At 40.3% G+C, this 26,975-nt stretch overlaps 1 protein-coding gene across 2 annotated transcripts in view; it reads left to right on the forward strand.

Annotated features, from left to right (window-relative positions):
- The first annotated feature begins 14,529 nt into the window (after nt 1-14,529).
- Nucleotides 14,530-26,975, forward strand: part of LRIG3 (leucine rich repeats and immunoglobulin like domains 3) — a 43,127-nt gene continuing 30,681 nt past the window's right edge. For both annotated transcript variants that reach the window (XM_048301625.1, XM_048301626.1), the window contains exons 1-3: nt 14,530-14,956; nt 22,157-22,228; nt 22,501-22,575. In XM_048301625.1, coding sequence (XP_048157582.1) covers nt 14,772-14,956; nt 22,157-22,228; nt 22,501-22,575 — 332 coding nt within the window. In that variant the 5' untranslated portion in view covers nt 14,530-14,771. The remainder of the gene's footprint in view (nt 14,957-22,156; nt 22,229-22,500; nt 22,576-26,975) is intronic.

The raw sequence follows: 26,975 nt of genomic DNA on the forward strand, positions 1-26,975 counted from the left end.
CTCTGCTGAAGCTCCTGCCTTTGTATAACACAGTTTTGGAGAAGGAAAGCAGAAGGAGAGGGAGTCCATCTGCTACTAACAAGAGCTTCCCCTGATGACCCCTAATATTTGCAACTGGAAATCCAAAGAAGAGTTAATGCCTGCTTCAAAGCCTGAGGCACAGTAGCTTCATTTTCACTCTACCTGGCCCCAAACCAGAGCTGCTGGCCTTCTTATTATGTGGCAGCCAGTAAGAATTGGGTCTAAATTGGACCCAAGCTTTCCTCATTCCTGTGAATCAAAGAATCACAAGATACCTACCTATGTTTAGACACAAAGCACAACCTTCTATTTTTATTGACATTTGACAACATTATTCCAAAAAAGAACTCACACCTCCACAGGCAATATGATTCCCAGAGAGCTCATGTCACTGCACTGAAAGACCTGATTTACTATACATAGTCATGAGGTAATTAATACGTATTCATTACTTATTATTTTATTACATGTTTATTTTTGAGAGGCAATAGACCACCTGCAAAGCTCTTTTTTAAGCTGTTTTATATCTTTGGCTTCTCTTGAAAATTACCACATTTATTCTGTAGGCAATGGGAATGAGTCTTGTTAGTTCAAAAAAAATATGTCCTAGTGTCTCAGGTACCAAATTCCAACTCAGAAACAGCAAAGGAAGTTACTTTTCTCACTTATTTCATTAAGATGGCAAAAGACATGTTTTGTCCAGCCTTGACATGTTCCTATGAAATCAGACTCTAAAGCCTTAGTCCTTCCATGAATTCCACCCTTTCAGAAGTCTGTGCAGTCACAAAACCTGAGTGAAGTAAACGGGCATCTGCCTATTCATAGTCCAAGCACAGGGGCTGGTTTATGATCTGCTTTCTGTTTGTTTCACAGGCATCGTCCACAGTCTGATGGAGAGGATACTTGGTCACAAACCAAGGAAATAAACTAGTTAGAACTCAAGCACTGCAAGTTCCTTATTGGTACCCATTGTTGCATTTGCATTGTGGGTTTTGGTTTTATGGTTGGTTGGTTGGTTGGGGTGAGGTGGGGTTTTTGCTTTGCTTTGCTTTATTTTTGGGGTAGGTGGTTGTGGGTTTGTTTGTGGTTTTTTTGTATAAACGATTCTCTTAACAAAAGTTTGTGTGCTCTTTTTTTCATTACTTAAATGCAAAACCTTGTTCCCCTAAATAAAGTCCTTTCCTTTGAATGGTAGAGTGGAAGAAAGTGAAACATTTGATTAATATATTCCTTGGCAATTTCCCACCAGCACAACCAGCAATATGATTGTTTTCCATAATAATCTTTTCCCTCAATAACTCTTAGTAAAAGTTCCCTTTAAACCTGCCATGGCCGATCCCTAGCAGTCCTCAAGTGCAGTTGGTTTTACCATGCTTCTTTAGGTATGTAAATACAGTTGTTTTAACTATATTTCGCTATATTCCTCAAGGAAAAAAAAATAGAAGTTGTCCGCTTTTAAAAATCCTAACAGTGACAAACATCCCAATGATTTCAAAATTTTTATGGGTCTAATCCTCTCATTCTCTTTCCTTTCAATATTTTGTAGTCATCCTAAATTAATTTCAAAATTAAGTAACACCTAAAAAGTGTTAAAAGGGGTTTTATTTCCCCCTTTCTTAGGCAATAAACATCTTGAGACTTCACAACAGGTCTCTCATTAGTTTTGTTAAAACACATCTTTATTACCTCTTTTAGCCAACACGAAAAGGTGCAAGCATTTCACTATACTAAAAGCTTTTTGCTGTGCTGAGTTCAGAGGAATAAACAGACTTGAATCTAGAAGCGATGTTCTTAAAAAGTAATTACCAAGGGGCTTTCTGGAAGGATTAGTGCCATTTAATATGCTGATTAATCAGCTTTTAAGTAGTGAATCTGAAAAATCAGAAGTAGTTAATACCTGAAGTTTTTTTAACTGTACAAACAGAATTATTTTCAGAAAGGAAAAAGTGCTTGGTGACACCTTTATTGCTTACCTATTCTGTCTGGCCGAACATTTCATTTAAGTGTTTTCTTATTCTGTCAGTAACAGGCAACAAACATCCCGTGGACTTTAGAGAGGATGCGGCCGGACTCCTCTGCCCTCGGAGGACACCACACGGATCGCGAGTGGGCTGGCACCGTGCAACCCCGCTGGCTCCCAATGCCCCGGGAATCTCCATGGCCCCCCCTGGGGAAGTAAGAGCTAATCAGGTGGCTCTTGCAGGTCTAATTACTGCTATGCAATGGAAAGGGCTCCTGAAAGCTTCTTATGACCTCTCAGTCAAAGGCAACCTCAAAAAGCAAATAAATAGCAGATAAATACCTTATAAAAGCCCAGTTAGAACTATTTTTCAATGTAACATAGGAGTGCTCTGCCTCTTTCTTAAAAGCAAACATAATTTTCAAAGGCTTCTTAAGTGGCTTGTCACACCCATGTTTTCACATGAATATGATGAAAGTGTCAAATGTCCCATTGGGTGAAACAGAGTCCAATCTTTCCTCTGTGCTTCGTGGTCAGCTAAAGTAGGGCACGTCCCTGGTCTGTCACTTGTACATCTATTTTTGTCTCAATTTTCTTGCATTCTAAGTAGTCTCCTTTATTGCAACCTAATTTTCAAAGTACACTTCACTATATATATGGATTTAACGTGTCATATAAATAATCTCCAGAAAACACCATGCTCATGTCTTTTGTGACTTTAGATTTAGGAGTAGACTGCTGGAATTAAAAGACCACTCACACTCTTAAAATTAAACAGCTCTTTAATTGTTTGCAGAATGCAGGCCTAAATTACATCTTGTCTCTAATATCTACAAGTTGCATTTATTATTTGCTGTCCTCTGTTGTGTTCACAGTCTTTACTACTAATAAATATATATAAAACTCTTATTTTACCCATTCTTTAAGGCCACAAATTAAAACAAGGAATACAAGCCTTGGCATCAGAAGCTGGACTTGGATGATCCTTGTGGGTACCTTCCAGCTCATGATATTCTGATTCTATGACCCTACAGGACATTTTTTACCAGTGTCTCTCCAGACCCTTTGTTGGTCTTTACTGAAGTTTTCAGCTGAAAATTTGATCTCTGACAGATCAGTTACAAAAAAAAACCAAAAAAATCAAACCACCACATCAGATTTAGTGATACAGTCTATCAAGCACTCTACTTAATCCAACAGAATGGACCAAATATATTCCCAAAACAATTTACCAAATCCACAGCAGCTGTAGGACTGTGTTAAGGTCACTGGTAGACAGTATGAGATAACAGTATTAACTGTGGGACAGAACAGCATCTTTCTGATGATGAGACATGCCTAGCCTTTTCTTGCATGTGGAGAAATGCTAGCCTCTTTTAAACCATGCAATAAAACACCCATTAGCTGCAGTGTTATCCTCCTTACTTCATGGTTTTGTTTTTTTGTTTTTTTTTTTTTTACACTGTATGTGCGGCAACAACACATATTCCAAGTTTAGCATCATAGAGAATCAAAGTTACAGTTGTATAACAATTTGGGGAGTTTGGAAGAGTGAAGCAAAGGTTTCTCAGCTGGGAACTTCTAACGCCTCAGCAAAGAGGATGTTTCTATCAACACTGCAAATCACACAGATCCATGGTGTGCAACAGGATTTGCAGGTTATCCTGCCAGGCTGTTGAGCCTGAGGCTGACAGAGACTGTCTCAGTTGAAAGCTGCACTAGCTGTGCTTGGAACCTACTGTACAAAAACACATACAGTACATGAAGTTAAATATCATGTGCACAGAAAGTTAAAGTACATATAAAATATATTTATGTGTATATATGAATTTACAAGTGCAGTATACAAATGGGTATCTGAGCATTCAAATCGTGAAACCGGGACAAAATCATGCATTAAAGAACTGTAGCATGCATGCAAACTTTGCGGCTTTAGACAAGTTTTAGACAGCACTAGAAATGGAAGAATTTAAAGTACAAGCACTGATGCACGTTGTCAGGTTTGTTTTCAACTATTTTTCAAATTTTGAGTCCCTATACATTACTTACTGGCATCATGAATGTCTGCCAGGCTTATGAAAATGAGCTTGTTTTTCTTGTACTGCAGGTTCCATGATCATTAATACCACACCTGTGCATTACTGGAGTAAATGGAAGTGCACATTGGAGACAGATCAGGTTTGAATACACAACTGCATTCTGCCAAACTGGACAGCAGGATTTTTAATGCTGTTTTTAGGATCTTATACCAGCTTTGTTTGAGCTACAGATCAATCCATTCTGATCTTGCATAAAGTAAAACCAGGGGAGACAACATTTTAGACAGCTATGGAAAAAATATTTAATTCATTTGAAGAGGCAGACTGAGGCTTTTTAAGTTCAAGGGACTGTGATGTTTCTAGACTCAGACTGTGCATGAAGACTGGATTTACCACCACACTAAATGATACTCTTTAGGCCACATTGTATTTGACATGCTCTTTTCAGTGGTAACAACCATTTAAGGTGCATCCAGGACCCCTTGCCATTGGTTCATATTATGGCAGCTGGCATCATTTGTGGGGCAAAATAACAAGCTAAACAAATGAACAGAGCCAGGTTAAAAATAACTCTAACAAAAAAGTCATGATCTGGCTTCATCTAAGGCACCACAAACAGCTGTGCTCACACCATGGAAAGGGTGGTTGGGGCAGGTCTGAGCAGGCAGTGTGCTGGATGGGAAAATCTGAAGCCATGGCTGCTTGAGAAAATGGTGTGGGGAACCATTTGCAGGGATACTTACTCTGTTTGCTCTCCGCTACCTCACCCTGCCAACTTGAAAATATGTCCATGGGTATGGAAAGGTCCTCAGGCCACAGGCAAAAGGCTATTCGGATACACCCGCTCTGCTGAGGGAGTAGTGCCAGAGACAGTTTAGGGAAACATGCTCAGCATGCTTGCAGCTGTAATGACTTTCCCCATCAACTGTATTCAGGTCTGCTTTTTTACAAGTCTAACACTCAAATCTACCTCATGAAGGGGAACTGGTCAGAAAGGGTTCTCACTATCCATCCTACTGGGCTTACAGTTCTGTGTCCAAACCCCCTTCTTAAATACATGCTCGAGTGCTCTTTGAATCATCATCATTTTTCAATAGTCCATTCCAGATCTGGAGATAAGTGTATGCTCCTAAATAAAGACGACAACAACGGATTGTTTGCTTCTGCAAAGTAGCTTCTCTGGTAGAATTATTCATTTGTGTGAATTGCTTTTACATATTTTATAATTAATTATACACTTAATTTTATCTGTTTAAGAAAATTAGAGAATGAAGTATTTGGAAAGCAGTAGAATAAATTCAAGAGATTTAAAATGCAAGAAGTCAGGCAGCTATATCTCAAAATTTTTAACAAAATTCTACCACTTTATATTTAGCTGTTGCCATTTTTTAGACAATCACATTTAGTTTTAACTTTGAATGCTCTCTTCTTGATGATTTTCTTTTAACATACTTTATGGTTTATTTTGTATGACATGCAGTCATATATATGTGTAAAAATAACGTTTATTTATAATTTATGATATTAATTTATATACTGAAATATACACAAGGCTAAGTTTCTTGGGTAGACCTCTTTTGATCCTATTTTTAAATAGTATTATTTTACAAATAAGATGCAAGTCCAAGGGTTTAACATTGCCCCAGGAGAATTAGTTTCTGAGGAACACATTGCTCACAGCTGCAGTGAAATATCCATCACTGAAAATTTCAGCACTCTTAATTCCATCTCAGTGACATCAGTGGGATAACTGCAATATTACTCACATGTGGTACTTGGTAAGGGCGTGTATGATTTTATCAAAATTCTAGAAAAGTAATTTTGTGTTTATCATTAGCAGTTTTTTCTAACAAAAACTCAGAACAAAAATTATTACTGTGGTAACATGGCGTATTTGTGGTGGAATTTTTTTTTTCATTATGATTAAAATAAGATGTAATTTTCCCAAAGTTTAAAATGATCAGCAAACCTCTTCCTGTTTATTTTAGTTTATAGCTTCTTTCTTTTAAACCCCCCACAAAATTCAGAAATTCATACTCTAGCAGTAGCTTAGCCAACCTTACAGAGACTTTGGTGATTATAAGTCACTCAAAGGATAACTAAATTATTGAGTGTCTGCAACTCAGTGAAAGCCATGGTTTCTTAATCACCACTGCCAGACTTGTGCCCAGCCTGACCACGTGTGTGGTAGTACTGCTTTGACACTGCACATGTGGGCCAAGGTATATAATATCCCACACTGTGACACTGTGACTTGGATCCTCACATCTCACATGCAGTAGGATGCTGACAGTGTTGTTGGTATCTTTCTAGAAGATTGCTTTTTCTAATGCTGAGGTCAGTACAGTCTGAGGAGAACTGTACACTAAACTATTTGTCTTGTATCACTGCTAAAGTATTGCACCCTTTTGTCCTATTTATTTCCTCTCCATAAGCTGAACAGCAATAGAGAACACAACTGCGAGGACAGTTCCTCAACCAGAAGTTCTTTCTTTGGAGATTACAGCTCACTACCAGGAAAGTATATGAAGAATCAACACATGCAATTCTCTGTCCTGCTAAATATTTTCTTTGATATATTGGAGAGTGTAGAGAGGTTAGTGAAAGGGAGAAATGACTGAGAGGAGATGACTAGGCTTCAAACCTGTGAGGGAAAACAACAAAGGAAAAACTTCACAACTGACAACGTTATAGAAATGTATGCTGAGGGTTAGCTTAGCTTAGCCTAGCAGAAAACTCACTTGACAAAGTTGATTAGAGTCAAAAGAAGTGCCATGATCATTAGGAAATGGACAAACCTCTGGCAGTGTTCACTGGCAGCTAACAGGGTATTTGGAAGGTGACATCTCCATTTCAGAGTCTTCCCAGACCGTGTTGCCTGAATGTAAGAGATGTACAAGAAGCCACAGAAACTTTTGCCTGTAAAAGGTTCCCCAAAAGGATTCATAGCAAGATCCCTTGCAGTTTCTCCTGATTCCATATTAACAAGATCAAAGAAAGAGTGTGTTGCAGACCATTGTTCACCAATCTGGCCAGCTGGTGGACAGGACTGGTGTTGGTTGCAACCCTTGCTGGGATGTAGCTGGCACCCAGCCCATTCAGATCTGCAGGCTGTTTGCTGCTGTCGGATCCAGCCTACTCTTTGATGCTCCAGCTTGGAAAGTCAGACTTTACTGGCAAACAGCTATTGCAAGTAACCACTTGAACAGCTGTGGAAGTGGTGCAATGTGTGTTTGGCCAACTTCTTACCAGGATAGTGCTTGCTTATTTTGTTTCATATAATAATTGGGAAAGCAAGAGGCAGCAGACAGCAGAAGGGGGGGAGCAAGTCCAGACGACACTACAGTCTGCTCTGACTCACTGGTTTTCCAATGATGGCAATGGGATAGCTTTGTGCAAAATCTCAAGTGCTACTTGCTGCACTGCGACACTGGGTATTCATTTTGTGAGAGCTGGAAACTCTGTCCTCCTGACCTTGCTACCAGCTTTTTGTAGCCTCCTCCATTCCTCTCCTTTAATATGTGAGTTCCAAATGGGATATAGTACTTCATCTCAATCCTCACCAGAATATTATTTCTTTCTCTCACATAGAAAACTCCAACTGATACATCTCAAAATGCTTCCTATACTGTTATTGTTGACACATACTTAGTGTCACAAGTTTTTGATGCACTACTAGTTCTTTTCCATGTGGTCCTCATTTTGTATTTGCACACAATACCTCACTTATGCATAGCACATCCCCTTTGGTTTACTAAGTCTTGTAAGATTTAACCTGTTAATAAATCCTTAGTAGAACTTGTTACATCAGCAGGAAACAAAGTAAACTATTACAGAGGTATAATAAAATTTAAAACTACAATTTATGTTTGTGATAAATTTTGCTTACTATTGTTACAATGATATTTAAGGTACTGTCATGGGCTGATGCTAGCCAGATGCCAGGTACTCACCAAAGCCACTCACTCACTCTCATCTGTAGCTGGACAGAGGAGAAAAAATATAACAAAGGGTTCATGGGTTGAGATAAGAACCAGGAAAGATCACTCACCAAATACCATCATGGGCAAAACAGGCTCAACTTAGAGATATGAAGTGAATTTATTACTAACAAAATCAGAGCAGGATAATGAGAAGTAAAATAAACCCTGAAAAACACCTTCCCCTCACCCCTCCCTCCTTTGAGCTCTACCTCCTACTCCAGTGGCTCGAGACAGGGAATGGGGCTTATGGTCAGTTCACCACCCAAGGCTTCTCCCGCTGCTCAGGGAGAGGAGTCATTCCCTGGTGGCACCGTGGGGTCCCTCCCATGGGAGACAGTTCTCCATGAACTTCTCCAGTGTGAGTCCATCTCACAAGCAACAGCTCCCTGCAAACTGCTGAACGTGAGTCCATCCCATGGGCAGCAGTCCTCCCCAAACTGCTGCGGCGTGGGTCACTCTTTCACGGGGCACAGTCCTTCAAGGACAGGCTGCTCCCATGAGGCCCCTCTCTCCATGGGTCTCCCACAGGATCACAGCCTTCTCTCAGGCATGCACTCGCTCCGGTGTGGGAGTTCTCTATAGGCTACAGGTAGATCTCTGAATCCCCATGGACCTCCATGGACTGTTACGGGCACAGCTGCCTCACCATGGTCTGCACCATGGCCTGTAAGGGAATCTTAGCTCCCACACCTGGAGCACCTCCTCCCTCTCCTTCTTCACTGACCTTGGTGTCTGCAGAGTTGTTCTTCTCACATATTTTCACTCCATGCTTCTCGGGCCGAAATAAAACTACGCCACAACTTTATTTATCTTTCTTCTTAAATATGTTAGCACAGAGGCATTACTACCATTTCTGATCGGCCCAGCCTTAGCCAGTGGCATGTCCATTTTGGGAGCCACCAGGGATTGGTTCTGCTGGACATGGAAGAAGCTTAGAACAGCTTCTCACAGAAGCCACCCCTGTAGCCTCCCCACTACCAAAACCAGGCCACAGGTCCCCATTACAGAAAGAAGTTTGAGAAATATGCTTCCATATTATTCTATTTAACTACTTAATGCGTATGTTTGAAGGCACACATTGAGAATCATCTGAAAAAACAGGGTCTAGACTAAACTAGTCATAAGGCTCCTTTTAGGCAGAATGAGAAAATCTCCAGAGACCGACTCACTCTAAATGCCTTGATTGTCTATTTTAAAAAGGTAGTAATCACTTCCCGGATGTGTCTTTTTCCACTGACTACAGAAGAAGCCAATGCAAATGCTTTAGAAGAGATACCAAACTTCCAAATTGCTAAAATTACACAAGATGAGTCCCAGCTGCAGCTCATTCTCCCCCTAGAACAGACAATCAGACATAAATTCTTCAAAGGCTTAGGACCTAACTCCCATTCATTTCTCACTGTGAGATTCTTCAAGCAGTTGACTTCAGTGAGAGTTTCACACCTAAAGGTAGTGAATACTTAACATCGGGGCTGCAAAACACTGATAAAAATCTTACCAACTCAGCCTGTGACTAAGCAGATACAGCCTTCAAGCCCTTTTTCCTGTGGCAAAAGTTTCCATCCCCACTGAAGAAAGGAACATATGTTTGAGCTTCAGGTACCATAATCCCCCACCCCAAGGAAGGGGAGGAGGGAAGAGCCAAAGACATTACTGTCTGGAAGAGCCACTGCTAGGTTCAACAGAGCACTCTTTCAGATTCCCTTTTGGACCACTCCTTGAACTTTCTTACCACAAAATGTTTACTTATTTTAAAAGATTATTTAAAAACCCTCAATAAACTAAAACAACAGGTAGAACACACTTGGCAGGTGTTTTATTACAGTAGCACCATCCTGAAATTACATCTACTTATTTTTATTCAAATTGAAACATTTCAACTTGAGTGTTCCTTAATGACATAAAACTAAGTCTTCCTTTTTCCACTTTGAAGTTACATCATTGTAGATGTTGATTGTTTAATTGTCCTTCCAATCAAGCACTCAAATTCCTACTTAGCCCCATGCAGGACATGACTTGAAGACATTAACAATCGTCACTAATGTGGATTGCCTAAGGATGTTTCAAGTTTATTTGTAAAGGAGACAAACACTCACTGTTGGGATGAATTCTATAAAAGCTGAACATTTTCTGCCCTAGGCAAAGTTTTCAGAAAGACCTCATATGGTTTTTCTGGTTGTAATCAGTGCATTCAAATTATGCATAATTTGGTTTTCATGGTTTCAGTGTTGGATAACATAAAGTCAATTAAAATTACTACCAAAAATAAATTTCTGTATGCACCTTGGAATATTCACCATGAAGTTATGACACACTAGAAGAAGATTCACAATTACTAGGAAATTTTTAAAGAATATTTTATTATTTTCCTCAAATGCAAATAAAATTACTATGGTTAATCACAGAGTTTGAAATAAATAGTCATAAAGTCTTAGTGTTACAATAATCTAAAAGTAGTATCAATTGCTATACCAAATGGGCAGAAGCAAAGGAGGGTGGCAAAGCCCTGCATTTAGAGTAATTTTCATGAAAAAGATTCCATTATATTGGATGTGATTATTGTTTACACACAAAGAAGTGAAAAGGCTCTTCTGCACACAATATGGAGTTTTTGTGGGACTCTTTAGTAACTTCCAGACAGGTGCCTGAGGCAAAACTTTCTCTCGCCTATTGCAAGGTATTAATGTAGGCAAGCAGCCTCCACAAAAAAGCATGTCATGCTCCACTTTTGTTTTATAAGCAGGATGGGTCTCCCTGGTTCATCTCTCCCTCCAGCTGTGGTTTTAGAAAAAAAAGTTTTGTTAGCCTTTAAATTATTCTTTTTAATGGACTAAAGTGGTGAATCTCCAGCAGGGAGTAATGATCTTGAGAGCATGAACTCTTCATTTCCTTCTCCCACATAACCCTAAACATCTTCTTTGACAATAAATAAAACTGAACTGTGAAAGTTTAGGAATAAATAGACAGGACATTAATTCTGCCAATGCTCCTACAGTGTCATTTACTGACAGGAAAGCAAGTAGATAGGCCATTGGTTTCTATCTCACTATCCGAACTGAGATGTGTCAGAGTGTAAGCAATGTTGTCCTGATTTGCTTCTGCTTTTTGCTGCTGAACACTACCCACATCACTTCATTTACCCATGAAAAGCAGAAAACCTGAGATGAATACCAGACACAGATTTGGATTACAAGGTGATCCAGGAGTACATGGGAAGACTTTTAATTCCTGAGGTGGCCTTAGTGGACAAAATCATTTAGTTTTTAGTAGATGTTCGGTCCTTTTGACCTTCTGATACTAATGCTGCAGATTTAACTACAGGTATCTATATACAACTATACGTAATAGTCTGATGTGATGACTTGAGATTCCTTCGCAAAATGAATAAAAAAACCTGTAATTAGATTAACTGAATTCTTACTAATGTTATAAAAGATGTTCTAATTTGAACTCAGAACAGAAAATGTATATCATCTTAATTTGGTTGTGCTTAATTTAACAATAGGTAAATTATTTTTAATAAACCCACTGGTTTTTCTGGAAGTAGGTTATTTGAAAGCAGTGCCTGATTTCAGTGCATTAATGATATGCAAAAAAATCATACTTAGCTTCTGGGTGTGTCTTTTGCCTGAAGTGAATACATATTTTAAACAACATATGTTTGGACTTGAAGCTGTAAACCTGTGTTTATCTGATTTAAAATCAGAGACTGAAAATGACACCATTAGAATCAAGCCATAACATCCCAAACAATGGGCTATAGCTCACTACACAACCCCCTATCCTCCACTCCCAACTCATCCACAGGACTATGCTTGGTAGTGTTGTGGAGGAAACTAATCTCATTAGGCAAAGAGAGAGCTTGAGGGTCTAGTTTTACAAGAATTTTTCTCTGCAGCCATGCTTCCCCCTCCTCAACATCATCCCCTCAGGCTGACCTGTAGTCCGGCTGTCATGGAAAGGGCCTGACTTTGCATTACCACCACAAGCAAGGTCTCTTCCTTGTGCAGCTACACAGAAAACTGGGTAAGGAAATTATTCCAACTCAGAATTAAAGTGTGTCTCTGCGTGTGTGCGTAGTGTTATTATTTTTAAGGGATTTCAGTCAAATAAGTCCCCTAATCCCGGTGAATCTGCAGTTACACTAATGCCAGTGCCAAACAATGGTCACCAGAAGTTCCTTGCTACATGTGGAGATAACAGGGTAGAGGAACGGGAGACCTCTTTTTTGATATAAGCTTACTTTTAAGCTGATAAGATATAGTCCAGCCAAACCCGTGAAAGAGGGACTTGTATTTGCTTATGTACAGTCACAGTGCACTCTCAACCTAAAACCAATGACGAAGAGACGCCTGGAACTGAGGGTTGCCAGAGCTTGCAGTACTCATATGAAATGCAGAATCGGTCCCTGAGACTTCTGAAGAGAGCAGATCTCCCTGTGGGAAGAAAGACTTTGTGTCATGGACTCTGAAGTACAGCATATAAGCACTGTAGGATTCATAATATCGATTATTTTGAGAAAAGAAGCTGCAAAGACAAATGAGCTAATTTTCTGAATTGATTTACCTTGCTTAATTTAAAATAGCTTCATATATTACTAACACTAAATATGCATTAGGTTTTTCTAAAGACACAATATTCCCTCACTGCATGAGTGGTTTTCAAAATTACAAAACCAGAAGTTCCTGTCCTTTTCATCTTGTTTTTTCTGCTTTTGTTTCTCAGATTTTCTCTTGTTCCATAGTTCATATATGCACCGTATATATTATTGACTGCTGTGATAAAATAAACTCAAAATGCTTTGTTTCTAATTTTTCTTTTCCTTGAATGTTAAAACTGACAGCTTAATGACTCTCTTGCCACCTACTACTGAATCACCACCCTTACCAACACTCAAGATAAGAGAAGCTCACTTTTCCCAGAAAAGTGAGGCCCTTTGCTGTGCACTCTGGGAACCATAATACAAGGTTTAGTTCCTTTAAATCTGTTTTAATTTTAGTAGGTTGTTCAATAATCACCTGGAGCAACATAAAGATCTTTCTTTTGAATTTTTGATTACTTTGCAAAATTAGCAAGTATAGCATATCTTACCTATATAGGAACACAACATGTTCAAGTGTCTCTGTATCTTGGCATTACGGTGTGAAACAACTGGACAGCTGGAACAAATGCTGGCACTTGAAAAAGGAAGCTCTCCCACTGACTTCGACAGGAACAGGTATAGACTACTAAAGAAACTACAATACTGACATGCCAATGGTACTGGGACAGTTTTCATTCACTTTAAATAAAAAAGAATAACTTGTAAAGACATACTAAGTAATTTCTATCCTGTATTTTGTTTGCTTGCTTGCTTGCTTTTCTATGGAGAAAAAAGCATGTTCCTGCAGCGTTTGTTTGTTTTCCCATGGTAATTTCCTTAACGAACACCAGTGGTCAATGGAGCACAAGCTGACAAAACATTGCACAGCTCTGCACACCCTAAGCACCTGAAACAGTCATGTTGACAGTGGCACGTGAATGTTTGTAGTTACTTAGGACTCGTCAGTCTGGCTTGCAAATTCACGATTCCTGACTAAAATGTAGTTTCGTTTCTTTAACAAAAATCCCTGTTTTATGAGATACAGATGGAAAAGATAAAAACCGGGACAAAGTTTCAACCTTACATATCTTGATACTGGAGCTGTCAAACTTTTAGAGGCCCCAGGTTCACAGTGTCTAAGATGTCTATAATCTTTCAGGTGAACATATAAAGGTGGGAGGGAAAGCAGTGTTCGTGAGCAATTTTATGGTTGCTGCTGCAGAGTACGGAGGTGTTAAGCCTTCAGTAATTGAATCCGTTGCAAGGTCCGGGCTTACATATGGAACTTGAACAATAGGTATTTACTTAAATTACATAGATTACCTCAGAGATGTGGAATCTGTACGCCCTGCCCACTTCCCTGAACCTTTGGAGCTGGGATCCTGTGGGGAACATAATGGGCTTAATTACGGTGTCTGGACTAGCCATGTAGGACCCGGAAGGCAGGAGTTAACCTCACCTCACCTTTTACATGCCAGTGACCCCAGGCTTGGCGGGGAACCCCTTGGGGCCTCTGGAGCAGCTTCTGGATTACCACGACACGCGCTACTTGGTGCGATGGCAAAGGGAAACTCCGCGCGAGCAGGGCCATGGTGCCCGTGCCTTCCCACCTCGGCCCGGGCGTGGGACGCTCAGGGCACGCAGGACCCACTGCCCACTCCCGCCCGCCCATGGAGAGGCCGAGGACGGCAGCAGGATCCCACAGTAGCGCCCGCCGTGCTGCGAGGCCGGCCATGTGCTCCGGCCCCGGGCGGGACGGGGGCCCGGGGGTGCCACCGCCGAGGCCTGGCAGCAGCGGGACACGACGCCCGCCCACCCGCACCCCGGCCCGTCATCTCGCACCCCCGGGCCCGCGGGGCCCGGTCACGGCTGTCACATGGCAGGGGGAGGGGGCTGCGGCGGGGCGGGCCGCGCTCGGGGCTCCCCCGGCCGCGCGGAGGCGGGCTGAGGCGGCGGAAAGTTTGCGGAGTGGTTGACGGCGTTGGCGGTGCTGCGGTCCCTTCCCGCTTTCTTGTCTTTACTTTTTTCTACGCCCCCGTCTCCCACCGCCTTCCCCCCCCAGCAGCCGCTCCGGGGCATGAGCGGCAGCCGCCACCCGCGCTAAGAAGTAGGACGTCGTGTCGCGCCCGGCTCTGTCAGTGGGGAACGCCAGGGACGGGAGCGCGGGCAGCGGCTCCAAGCCCGCCATGCTCCGCCAGCCCCGCACGGCGCCCGCCGCTCTCCCGGCCCTGCTCCTGCTCCTGCTGCTGGGCGGCCGCCCCGCTGCCGCCCGCTGCCCCGCGCCCTGCCGCTGCGCTGGGCACTTCGTCGTCTGCAGCCGCCTGGAGTTGAGCCGGCTGCCCGAGCGGCTGCCGCGGGGGGCGGTGCAGCTGTGAGTATCGGGGCTGCGGGCACCGTGGCGGGCCGGGGGCGCCGGCCCGCCCGCCATCTTCTGCCCCTGGGGGCCGCGGACGGGCGGGCTTTGAGGGGAGCGCGGGTGTGGTGGCGGCAGCGAGGTGCGGGAGCGGGCAGCGCCGGGGTCGCGGCCGAGCTGTCAGCGGGCGCGGCGAGGGCGGCGGCGGCCGCAGCGGGACGGCGTCCCTTGGGGCGGGCTGCGGCCCCGAGCGGTGGTGGCGATAAGCGCCGGGCTGAAACGGGCCCGGGAGCGCTGCTCAGTGTCGGAGAGGGCGAGGAAAAAGTTCTGTTGAGTTTTTTGGACAACGTGCAGTAATCATCGCTTTAACGCTGATCTGTGTGTCGGGAAAGGTGCTATCGGTTTTCTTCGCGCAGCTCTTCATTCCTTGGGTAGTTTTGGGGCTGGCGATGGTGCGGGCCCGCTCGGCCCGGTGCCGCACGGTGGCCGAACCCCTGGCAGCGCGAAGCCAAGTGCCAGCTGAGGAAAAGTTACTTCCAGTGACAAACTTCTACAAAGCAAGCATAAATTAGGTCAGCTTTCTAAAATCTTGAAAATGGCCGAGGGACTCCTCACATTTGTTTTTAATCGCTTGCCATGGAAAGATCTTCTATATTACTCGTATTAATTTTCTGTTACATTTTCAAAGCAGATCGAGATAAGGGCTTTAAAGTAAACAGGAAGACTTTCAATTAGCTGTGGCTAATTCTGTTCAATTGCCTCGTCTGGAGGTCATGCTGCTTTACTCATGAAATGTGGATGGCTGTATTGACACCATATGGAACTGAATACAGGCATGGCTCTGGGAGTTGAATAGGACTGGTATAGGAAAGTGTGAAGGGAAAGAAACTTTTTTTTTTTTGTGTATGTGATTGAAACATACAGATCTAACGCTGGATCTGCTTTACATTCAACAACTGGTTTTGCTTTCTGTTATATTCATGCCTCTTATTCTTTTGAACTGTTTTAGTATGCCCTGTTAATTTTTCTTACAAAAAGTAAGGATTTTTTTTAATTTATTAAGGTAGGCTTTATAGTCTAGTTTCTTAGCTTTGCATACATCAGTGCTGTTAAAATTCAGATGCGGTGAATAAAAACACAAGGGGAGAAATCACAGAACTTTTAATTTTTTAGAGATGCTTTAAAAAGCATTTTTCCTTAGCAGTAATCCAAATTTGTCTTTTCCACTTATGTTCCCGAAGAGACAATAAAGCACATTGCAGGGCTTTTTGTTAGCACAAGGGACATTTTTCTAATTAGAATTCCCTTGGTAGTGTAAATTGCCCTTATGTAAGTTCACATTCCTTTAAAAGTGTGAGAAAATAAGTTCCGCTTGTATAAATAAGCTTTGGTCTGTTGTAAGAAACCCTGCTGTGATTACTCATTGGACAGCTGTGTCACTTGCTTTTAAGCTCACAGAAGTACATCTTTGTAGGTGTCACCAAACCATGTGGTCTGGCCACTTTTGTGTAAATATTTCTTTTGTTTGTGACAAATGCCTTAGAAGTACCCAGCTCTTTCTTCTTTCCTCTCTTAATAAGAACAAGGAAGAGTGTGGCGTTGTCTGTTACCTCCAGCTACTCCGGTACTTGGACCTGGGATTGTGCAATCTGTAAGATAATTAATGCGTTCAGCTTTACATACGCAAAAAAGGTTTGACTAGTCTGGATTATTGTTGCAACAAACTGCACATTACAAATTGTAAAAGACTGTTGATGAATTTTATTGCTATATGTCTACCATGTTTTCCATGGAAGTCTATAGTGGTTATAGCCAAAGGCTAGTAGTTTAATTGTAGGCTTTCCTGTCCTCTTGAGAAAGCAACAGGTTTTTTTTTTTTTTTACTGCGTTCTCAGCATATGCAGGCAAGCTCCCCCGAGCAGGAGAGTCAAAGCTCTTCTGCCTGAGAAGGTCTAGGCCCACGTTAGGTTTTACACTTTCCTTTGCCCACCTGCACTCGCCCAGATGGAGAGTGGGTTTTTGAAGCTCTTGTTGCATTCTTTCATGCCTTTTTTGTTCAAATTCCCTGCTGAAGTAAAATGAGTGTGACCTCAGAATGGACAAGGAGGGGTAAAAAAATGAGCCTGAGTTATGTCCCCTTCTTGGTGCCAGGTGGGAGTCTACTGCTTTGTATGGAAGTGACTTCACAAAGTGGAGTGTCAACAGGCTGTAATTGCCAACTTCAGTGCGATTTTAGCCAAAAACACCTTCTATTACCTTGCCTTCATGAGAGGTAACAGTGTGCCGAACATTGATAAACATTTATAATGGCTTTGTGTACAGATAGTTTTGAAGTTAGATTTCCATTTAATTCCAGGAAATTAAATCCAGTCCAGGATTCCTGATACTGCAGGAATGTGGCATTGTTAGAGCTGGTATAGCAGAACTGGAGGAAGAGTGTTGAGCATTGGCCAGTGTCCTCCATGTGTGCGAACTCCCACTGGCACGGCTGAACCCTTCACCAGGTTCACTCAGGAATGCTAGAACTGTCGGTGGGGCAGGAGGGAAAGTCTGAAAAATGGTTTTCACTTGTGTTTGTATTACATCTTTAGTATTTACATTTTATAAATCCTCTAGTTCTCTATCAGAATTGCCCGAAAAAAAAGCTGTATGGTTTTCACAGCTGTTTTTCAATATTTTCCAGACTAAAGCTTGAACATAGCAAGCTGATTTATGAGTCACTTTGGATCAGTGTCTTAAAACAGCTACAGCCTGGCTTTTTGTTTTTCAGCTCTGCTGATTTCTGCTGAATTAGCAGCTGTATAGGCCCCAGTGGGACTGATTAAGGAACTGTTGCTGGATTTGCATTTTAAAATTTGACTTGGGGCTCAGGTTTCTGAGTTCTGTAAAGGAAGATGATGATAATTGTGACTAAGTGTTGTAAATTAAGTTAGAGTCTAAAAGTTATATCTATAAAATGTGTGAAGAAGCACTTGCCCTCTCCCTCTATGCATTAGGCTTCTTTTGAGTTTTTCATCACACAAACATTGATGTTCGGAGTTAAGTTTCAGCTAATGCTGAGACTTGTGAGTTATAAAAGATGGTCATACAAACATAATGGAACATAGAAAATAGTTTCTTTCGTAGAACAGGTTCTTAGAGGGCAAAAACTATGGCATGCTTTTTCAAGTGGAGGCAATTCTACTTAAATGTCCGATCACTTCTATTTGTGAGGTGAAGAACAGCTATATGCTTATTATTGCTATAAAGAATTTCGTAATATGCATCTGATTTCTGATGTTTCAGTGTGTTCTATCTTCTATGACTCAAAATTCTAGTAGCAAAAGTGATCACAGAGGGAATTTTCTCCCCCCTTGTAATGTGGTTTTAAAATACAAGGAAAATTCAGAAATGGAAGGCACATAGTAATAATCTTTATGTTTGAACATTGTCAGTTCCATTTCTGTGAAGGAAAAATAGAATTTAATTTTCCAACTTTTTCTTTATACTAGTTATAAGGTGTGTCGAGAAATGCAGTTGACTGAAATGTGCTTGTAGCTTTGCAACTGGGATGATAGACTTTTATATTTTAAAAGTTTTGCTGATCCAGTGCTTATAAATTTGAGAAACTTCTACAGGCTTAAGCTTCAGTTAGATTATTAGTAAAAGGCAAATATTTTAACTCTTGGTTCACTTCCAACCACTCTGTTTGAACTTAAAATGTAACTTGCAAGGCTTTTTTCCCTGAATTTTCATGAAGTTTCTTATGCCAGTAGTACTGAAATAAAGTTTAATAAAATATTTGTAAACATGTTTTATGCAACTATTGGTAGACAAGCATGTGTACTGTATGAAACAGGCAATTCAGTATTGTCTGGAGGGTTGGGGGTTTTTTGTTGTTCTTTTGCTTTGGGATTTTTTTTTTCCAACCTGTATTTGACAACCTGCTGTAAGTAAACTAGGCATAAGAAATTTTTATGTACATATTTTTTAAAGTAGGTGCTACTTGGAAACTGTGAATGTATCTTTAGTGTTAAAAAACAAACAAAAAAAATTAGTTTGAAACCTAGTGTATGTAAGTTACGCTCACAGTTGCCTTGATAGACTCCAGATGGATGTGAGCTTGAGCTATGAGTGAAAGTGTCTGGCTCCAGTGTGGTGATCATGCACAGCAGTGGTTGTAATTGCAGGATTTTTATAGTTTAAGGACTCTGCCAGACTTTTTTTTTTTTTTTTAACATGTTATAACTCCAGCAGAACAAATCTACTCACGTCTGTTACTGTCTGGTAGGTCCTTTAGGCAAACATGCTTTAAATAAACCTTTTGCAGAGTTTTTAGGTGAAATGAAGAAATGCAGGTTTTTAGCACTAATGTTGAAAGCTCTTTGTTGAAATAATTACTGATTCCTAAGTCTTGTCTGAAGCGTGAACAACAGTAACATGTTAGGCACTAACAGCCATAACTTAACTGAATTTTGGCTGTTTATTTGCATAGTTCTTATAATCCCTACAGACTAAAGCCAAATACTGAATTAAGTTTAAGGGCAAAAACTGTCTCTACTCTGCTTTAAAGGACGAAGTTAGATTGCCATGTAGATTTTTGTAGCAGCATACTTTTTCAGTATTTACACTTAAGAATGCAGTGTGAGAATTTTGAATCTGTGCAGCTGATGCCTTCAGATGTTAAACAAAGGGATTTTTCTCCAGTGTATTGCCAGGAGAATGTTTGCACTAGATTTTTAGGTAGTGAAAGATGCAGTCCTCTAACTTAAGTGTGGTTAACCTAATTAATATACAGGAGAACTCAAAATCATAATGGTGAAACTAACATTAGTGGACTTTTGAAAACATTGACACTGAATTGGTTTTCCATCATTAAGAGGAGGAGTCCAGAGTTGAGTCTCTGAAAAGATCCCTTCAGGCCACCTGAAGGTGGTGGAGTGTGTTCCCCTTCTCTAGGTGGCTCTCCCCCCACACTCACCCCCCTTCTTTTGTTCTGGAAAATGCCATTCACACCGGTGGGTCTGCTGTGTGCGCTCTCTTGTGCAGCCCTGGCTTGGGAAACACAGAACATCTCTTTTCCCTGCCTGTGGCCCTGAGCCAGGCGCTGGTACCACAGCTCAGCAGCCCACTGGGCCTGGTCCAGTTGGCTGGCTCAGAGCACACCTTGCAGCCAAGTACTGGTGGTACCCCTCATAATACCCATATGTGCCTGGGATTATTTTTTAAACTTAATTTTTCTTGTTACTGTTTTTTTTTTTTTTTTTTTTTTTTAACTGCTAGCTGCAGGCGAGGACAAAAGTGACAGTGAAACTGTCCTGGCAACATTGAACAAGTCAGCTGGGAGAATCTAAAATACAGTTTTACTATCCACATGTTCTGCTGAGGAAACCTAGGTGCCTGGCTGGGTTGCAGCATTACACCTGTGTCTGAGGATGTGGAGTCATGGGTGCGGGGAAACTGGAGTTCTCTGCATCTGTGGTTTTTCAGGGCTTAGTCACGGAGCAGAATGCCTAGCACGGACACTGAACTTGGCTTCATTTAAGCCAGTTCTGGTCTGTGTGCAGCAGGGATATGCTGTTCATCAGGTTTCTTCACTTCTGGAACTGTAGATGGAGAGTATACACATCCGTGGCAGTGAGGCCTCTGTTTGGCGTGCTCAGCACAGATGACTGTACTGAGTCATCTTACCCAGAAAAAGTGAGGAATCATGTAGTTTCCTCATAGATTCAACTTGAAATAACACTTTGTGCCTGTGTGGCTTGATGAGGACCCCAGGTGTGGTGGATGACTCTTTAGTGCTTAGTTAGCATGGGGAAAAGTATCATGAAGTGTGTGCAGTATTTTTTCAAAAGCGTGCTTTTTAAAGCAACATTTACCTGATGCTGCAGCTGCTCACTGCTGAGGTGTGCTGATTAATTTCTTTATATGTCTGCATTACAAACACTCACTGGAGTGAATTTAAGAACTAATTTTTAAAAATACAGTTTTTGTTCGCTGGCTTGGATAAATGTAGTGTTTTAACTTGTAACAAATGCTTGCAGATGGCTGGATTGATACTGGTGAGGTAGTGATAGTCTGTAGTAGGGGAACAGAAAAGTGCACATTTTGGTGGATGAGTGACTGAGAAGGAGGAGGCCTTCAACAGATCTAGTCACGGTTACAAGATGAGTTGTGAGTCTGTACCACTTCTGCAGAGGTTTGGAGATGTGCAGATTTGAATTCCTGCAACTAGCTTTTCTGTCTTTTACTTCATGGTCACTCTTATTTCTGTTACGTTTCCAGTACTTCTGAGGCTACAGCAAAAATTTATTAGGACTCTTGTATGGTGTCAAGTGTTTGAGAGGGCATAAATGTTTGAGAGGGTAAAGATACATGGCACTGTAAGGAAAAGTATTTCTTGTGGTCGACAAAAAGTGTTGCATTTTTAGTACCTGGCTTGTTTCACAGCAAATGCTACAAAGGTATTAACAAGATTGCATATTAACTGCATCAATATATGCTGGGGATCTTCAGTACAGCATGGGACAAGCTAAGTGTTCGAGCTACTTCTTCAAGTGTAATTAAGTGTGGTATTAATATTACTAGTGTACAGACATCTTAAAACTCAGAATTAGCCCTTGCTATGTCTGTTTTCTTCTGCTATTTCTTAAGATCTCCATTAAATTTGGTTATGTGGAAATGGTGTCCTGAACTTTTGTGAAAGCATGAAAATACAATTTCAATTTATGGACAGTCCTCATTGTGTATTCGTGAGCTATGCATTGCTTTAGAGACATTAGTGAGAAGAGTAAATGGTAGAAATATTATGATTAACCTAAGGAATGAGACTGCAATGACTACTGGTTTTTGAATTTTTGTTGTTAAAATAACTAGAAGGTTGTTTTAGCCATATCTTTCATTGTGAGGGGATGTGGGAGAGGGGTTGTTGGTGTATCTGAGTCAAAATCTTAAGATGTTTTCCATGGGTCTTATGCACATTCCAATGAACAGTTCTACATTGTTCAGAGGTACAGGAATTTCTTTGACACTGCTAGCAGTGATCAAGGTATTTGCATTTGAATTTGTATATTTATACCTTGTATAAGCAAATGAGTTTCTATTCTAATTTTACTAATAGAAAAAAATCTTTTTATGTACTTGGAGACAAGTGAGAACATAATTTGGATTGAAATTGTACTGCTTTACCTGATATTGTATGGCAAAACTGACAGGGTGTTTGTTTTTGTAACCTCATAGGGACTTAAGTCACAACAAATTATCTTCAATCAAGACCAGTATCTTGGATCACCTTCATAGTCTTCAGGAAGTGTAAGTTAATTTGTCTTAATTAAAAACCATACCAAAACATAAACCTCAACCAAAAATACCCAACCTGGTGTTTGTGTATGCTAATTGTATAGTTATTTCTCTAGGGATAGTTGCTTGAACAACAAAGATACTTGCTGTTCTGATATTTTACATTAAGTGAAACTGGAATTATTTTTTAATTTTGAGGTGACACAGTTCAGCAGTTTAGCAAGTCCAATGTACATACTTCTGATTAACATCAAAGCTAACTCTCCCTTTTGTAATATTAATAGGAAGTTGAACAACAATGAACTGGAGATCATTCCAGATCTGGGACCAGTCTCGGCAAATATAACTCTTCTGTCTTTGTAAGTGAATCTTACTCTTGTCCCTGTTAGTGGAACTAACTCTACAGGGTTCATGGAAATGGGTGCATTACCAAGATTAAAGTGAAATAATTGGAAATAGAGCAGCTTGTGGTTAGGAAGTTGATTATGTCATGTTATTTAGTAGTTCTTTAAAATGTGTATAATTGAGCTTAATCCTTGTAGTTTTTGTGCTTCCCAGATACAAAGACTGCATTAGAATTAATTTATGTTGTAATAGTGCCCAGAAGCCTCAGTCCTATTTTGCTAGGCACTGTACAAACATCAGTAAATGTTACACAAACTTGTATAGTGCTGTCTTTAAAACAAGACTTATACACTGTCGTTATGCATCTTGGCTGAGATCCTGATGTGTTAAATCATGGCAGAATTCTATTAATTTCACTGGACAGTACAGGGAAATCCCCTTGAGATGTAGCTTCAGAACAAGTAGCTAGGTTAGAAGATGTTTTGCCAATGTCTTGAAAAATTCTTTTTGAGCCCATTTTAATGGGTGCCACATTTTTTTATGACTGCAGTTAATACATAAAATTGTAATACATGATTGTGTCTATGTTCATTGCTTTGCATGAAAGAAATGAGTAGGTTACTTGGTGTTCATTTGTAATATTAGTATAAAGTTGTAAAAGGCATGTAGGGCCAATAACAGAAAAAGTTGATTTTAAAGGAAAATTTAGTCCTGATGTTTTAAAGATAAGTCAGTTGGGGTTTTTTTCTGTGATTTAGTTTCAATAAACTGTTGAAGGCAGGTGTAGAAAAGTAGTTACTATCATACTATTAGTTAGGAAAAAAGAGAAGACCTGGTTTTCATGTGTGGGGTTTGTGTTTTATCAATGGGAATCTAAAAAAGCTATTAATATGTAGCCCTCTGGCCAAATCCTGTCCTTGAATACAAGTTGCAAGTTACCTTTCTTGAAGAATCCTGAAGGGTTGAAACAATACAATAAACTTTGGAAAGCTATTCAGTTAATTAAATTGATCACTATTCAATTGCTTACATCTGGTGATTTATAGGGGTTTGTTTTTACTCTAGGCCTAGGTCAGCTAAGTCAGCTGGTGCAGCCGCTGTGTCTGGACTGCTCTGTTTGAATAAGAACTAAGTGACATTTGATACTGATGTGGTTTCTTACAGATCAAAATCAGAAGAGAATGAAAGAAAAAGCAGATGGTGTCTGACAAATAACTGCTGAATTTCAGCATATCTTTTATTTTGCAGTACCATTGCCGTTACCTTTACAGTGGCATGGCATTCTGTAGTTTAAGCATCTAATTGATCTAAACATTATATTTCATATTACCACCTTGCTAAGGTCTTTTTTACCACAAGGCTAAAAGTACTAACATAATAGTAAGGTGGTTTATATTATCTTGCTTTACTTCTGAATTCTTAGCATCTCTCCTTCTCATGGAAACTTAACAAGTTTAGAGGAACCTAAAATCATTCTTTTGCAGCTGTGCAAAAATTTTGGTATTCCTTTGAGAGAATAAATGACTGTCAGTCACTGTTGAATTGTTTGTTTCATATCCTTAGGTCCCTGGCTTGGTGCATTTACTTAGGTGGTCAAACATGGAGAAATCTTTGTTAGATCTGTGCTATGCACTGTATATGCTAACACATGAAAGAAAAAAAAGTATTTTTTAAAAGCTGTTATCACACTACTGATGCAGTTAAAGTTGCTCTGGTTGGGTGTTAGCTTGTTTTCGTTGTAATTCTATGTGTGGAGGAGGAGATTACTGAATATAACTGTTCTTCAGCTGAGACTTAATACCTATTCTATGACTACAGCAGAGATTGCTTGAGATTAATATGGCAGAAATAATTATTTTAATGGTTTGTGTTAACTTGTGAATACCAGTCTACAATAGTTAAGATAATGGTTTGTTCTGTATCAAAACAGATGAACACCGAATATAAAATTAGGGTGGTATTGTATTGTTCAAAAATAAAGTATCTTGTTTCTTTTGCACCGGTTTTCTTTAAAACTTAGAGTAGAGTCATAGAATTGTTTAAGTTGAAAAAGACCATTAAGTTCATCAAGTCCAGCCATTAACCCTGCACTGTCAAGGCCATCAAGGCCATCACTAAACCATTTCCCTAAAAGCCACATCTGCACATCTTGTAAATACCTCCAGAGATGGTGGCTTAATCCCTTCCCTGGGCAGCCTGTTACAATGCTTGACAACCTTTTACCGTGATGAAATTTTTCGTAATATCAGTCTGAACTTTCCATGGCACAATTTGAGGCCATTTTCTTCTGTCCTGTTGCTTGTTACTTCAGAAAAGAGACTGACACCCCCCCCCCCCCCCCCCCCCCCCCCTTTTCAGGTAGTTGTGAGAGTGATAAGGTCTCCCCTGAGCCTCCTGTTCTTATTAGTTGGATGATATTTATGTAAAGATATTAAATTTAATTTTATAGAAAATAGTATAAATAAAGAGAAATAAACATACAGCTGTTTAGCATAAAAATATATATAGAATTGTGGTAGCCTAAACAGACAAAAAATCTTAACAGGTTTTTTTTCTAGAAGTGAAAAAATTATGTGCATTTGTTTTTTCTGTGGTGGATGTTATTTGAAGGGGTTGAATTGAACTGAGTTAATATATCTAAGTCATGCAAAGAGAGCACATACGGAACAAGTAGAGTTTAAGTTTTAGAACCACTCTTCAGAGAAATATCTGATGACTTTCTCCAGGATTTTAAACTTTTATAAGAAAGGAGCTTGTGGAGCCTTTCCAAAGCAAACCAGTTTCCATGTTGAGTCTTTGTTCTGGCATTCAAATAATAGCATAAAAGAGGGTGATAGTCTTCTGAAACTTGATTTGATTACACTTTTTACGAGATACATATATGTTGGTTCATTACTGTCAGTTGAAAAGCCAGCTGGTTTTTTCCAAGGAATCTTCAAGGAATGCTGTAGAAGTAGTACCCTCTTTTCTTGCCAGTATCTTCATTGCTGAAGAAGCTCTCTTCCAAGATTTTTTTCTTTCATTTAAGAACTCTCACTGAGCTGGGTAGCCTTAGAATTTTACATGTTCCGCAAGAATCCTCTTGCCCTGCAGAGGAAAATACACTGCTGGTGTGTCTCCATAACAGTGCAGGTTAGTCCACACAGCCATGTGTGTCTGAATTCTTTTGAACAATATAAACAAGCATGGGTGGATTATCATGTTAGTCCAGTTTCCATTTCTGGAGCTACCTCATTTCTAGCTATCTAATTGATATTTTATCTAAATGAGATATTTACATACTAATGAATTATTCAGGATAAACATACCCAGAGCAGGAGATGGTCCCAGTCTGTCTGTAACATGAAACAGTGATGCTAACATTTTGTTTTTACTGATGCCTGTTGAGGGTTGAACATCGTGGGAGTGAAAAGTATCAGGCAGGCACACCCCCTCACCACCACCCTGGGAAGGTGTGTCGGTGTGAAGGAGTGAGTATATAAGGATATTCAGGCACACTCTTTATTACACGGCTGGAGATATCTGTGATTTTATTCATGTGATGAGTATGTATCTTGTTACATGTCACAGGAGAGCATGTGAGCCTCCTGGGAATCTGGATACTACTGTGAGCTACATGGGTGATAGTTTGGGCTGTATCTGGTCAGGAGGCTTAGGTCAAGTTTTTGAAAATTATATTGCAGGGTGTTCTTTTTGCACAGCCACCAAGCACTTTTATACCTTGTATGAGAGAAGGCATGAAGAGGGAAGTTCAGGTATTTGCTGGAGACTGTCAGCACAATAGCTCTAGCCAGGAGGCCAGGTCCCCCATGTGCTGGCAACATAAGCTTTTGAGGAGAATACTGTATTTAACAACTGATTACCACAGATATATAATGTGCAGACACCACACACAGTAATGTAGGTGTATTTGTCTATCCCTAGAAGGAAAATAGGTTAGATGTTTTCTAGTTTGCATTCCTGAAATAAATGTAAAAACAGTTAAGTTAATGTAGAATTGCTTTAAATGGTTGTAGTACATTCTTCATTTCTTGGAGAAAAAAAAAATTACTTTTTACTGTTCAAAGATAGGTGGATTGCTTTTGTGCCAGGTGCAAAGATGAGTACTAGTGCCCTCATTCCATGGCAACAAGCAAAAGTTCTGAGTATTGTTTCCATTCTAATGACATTGCTTATCAACAATGTACCAGTTCTGTCCTGTTCATCCTAAAAATCTGCCTGAACCAGTGATCTTGACACATGAGAGGAAAACTAATACTGCCTTTTTGGTCTATCACAGTTGTAGTTTTGGATCTAGGGTAAAAATCCAGAAATAGATCGAAACTAAATAATGTAAGTATGATAGCCTTGTATAGAAGTCCTGCTTGGTTAACTACCAACTACTATTTGCATAGAGGTTTTACTTTAAAATTCT

This window comes from Corvus hawaiiensis, chromosome 4 (assembly GCF_020740725.1).
Source record: "Corvus hawaiiensis isolate bCorHaw1 chromosome 4, bCorHaw1.pri.cur, whole genome shotgun sequence".
NCBI lineage: Eukaryota > Metazoa > Chordata > Aves > Passeriformes > Corvidae > Corvus > Corvus hawaiiensis.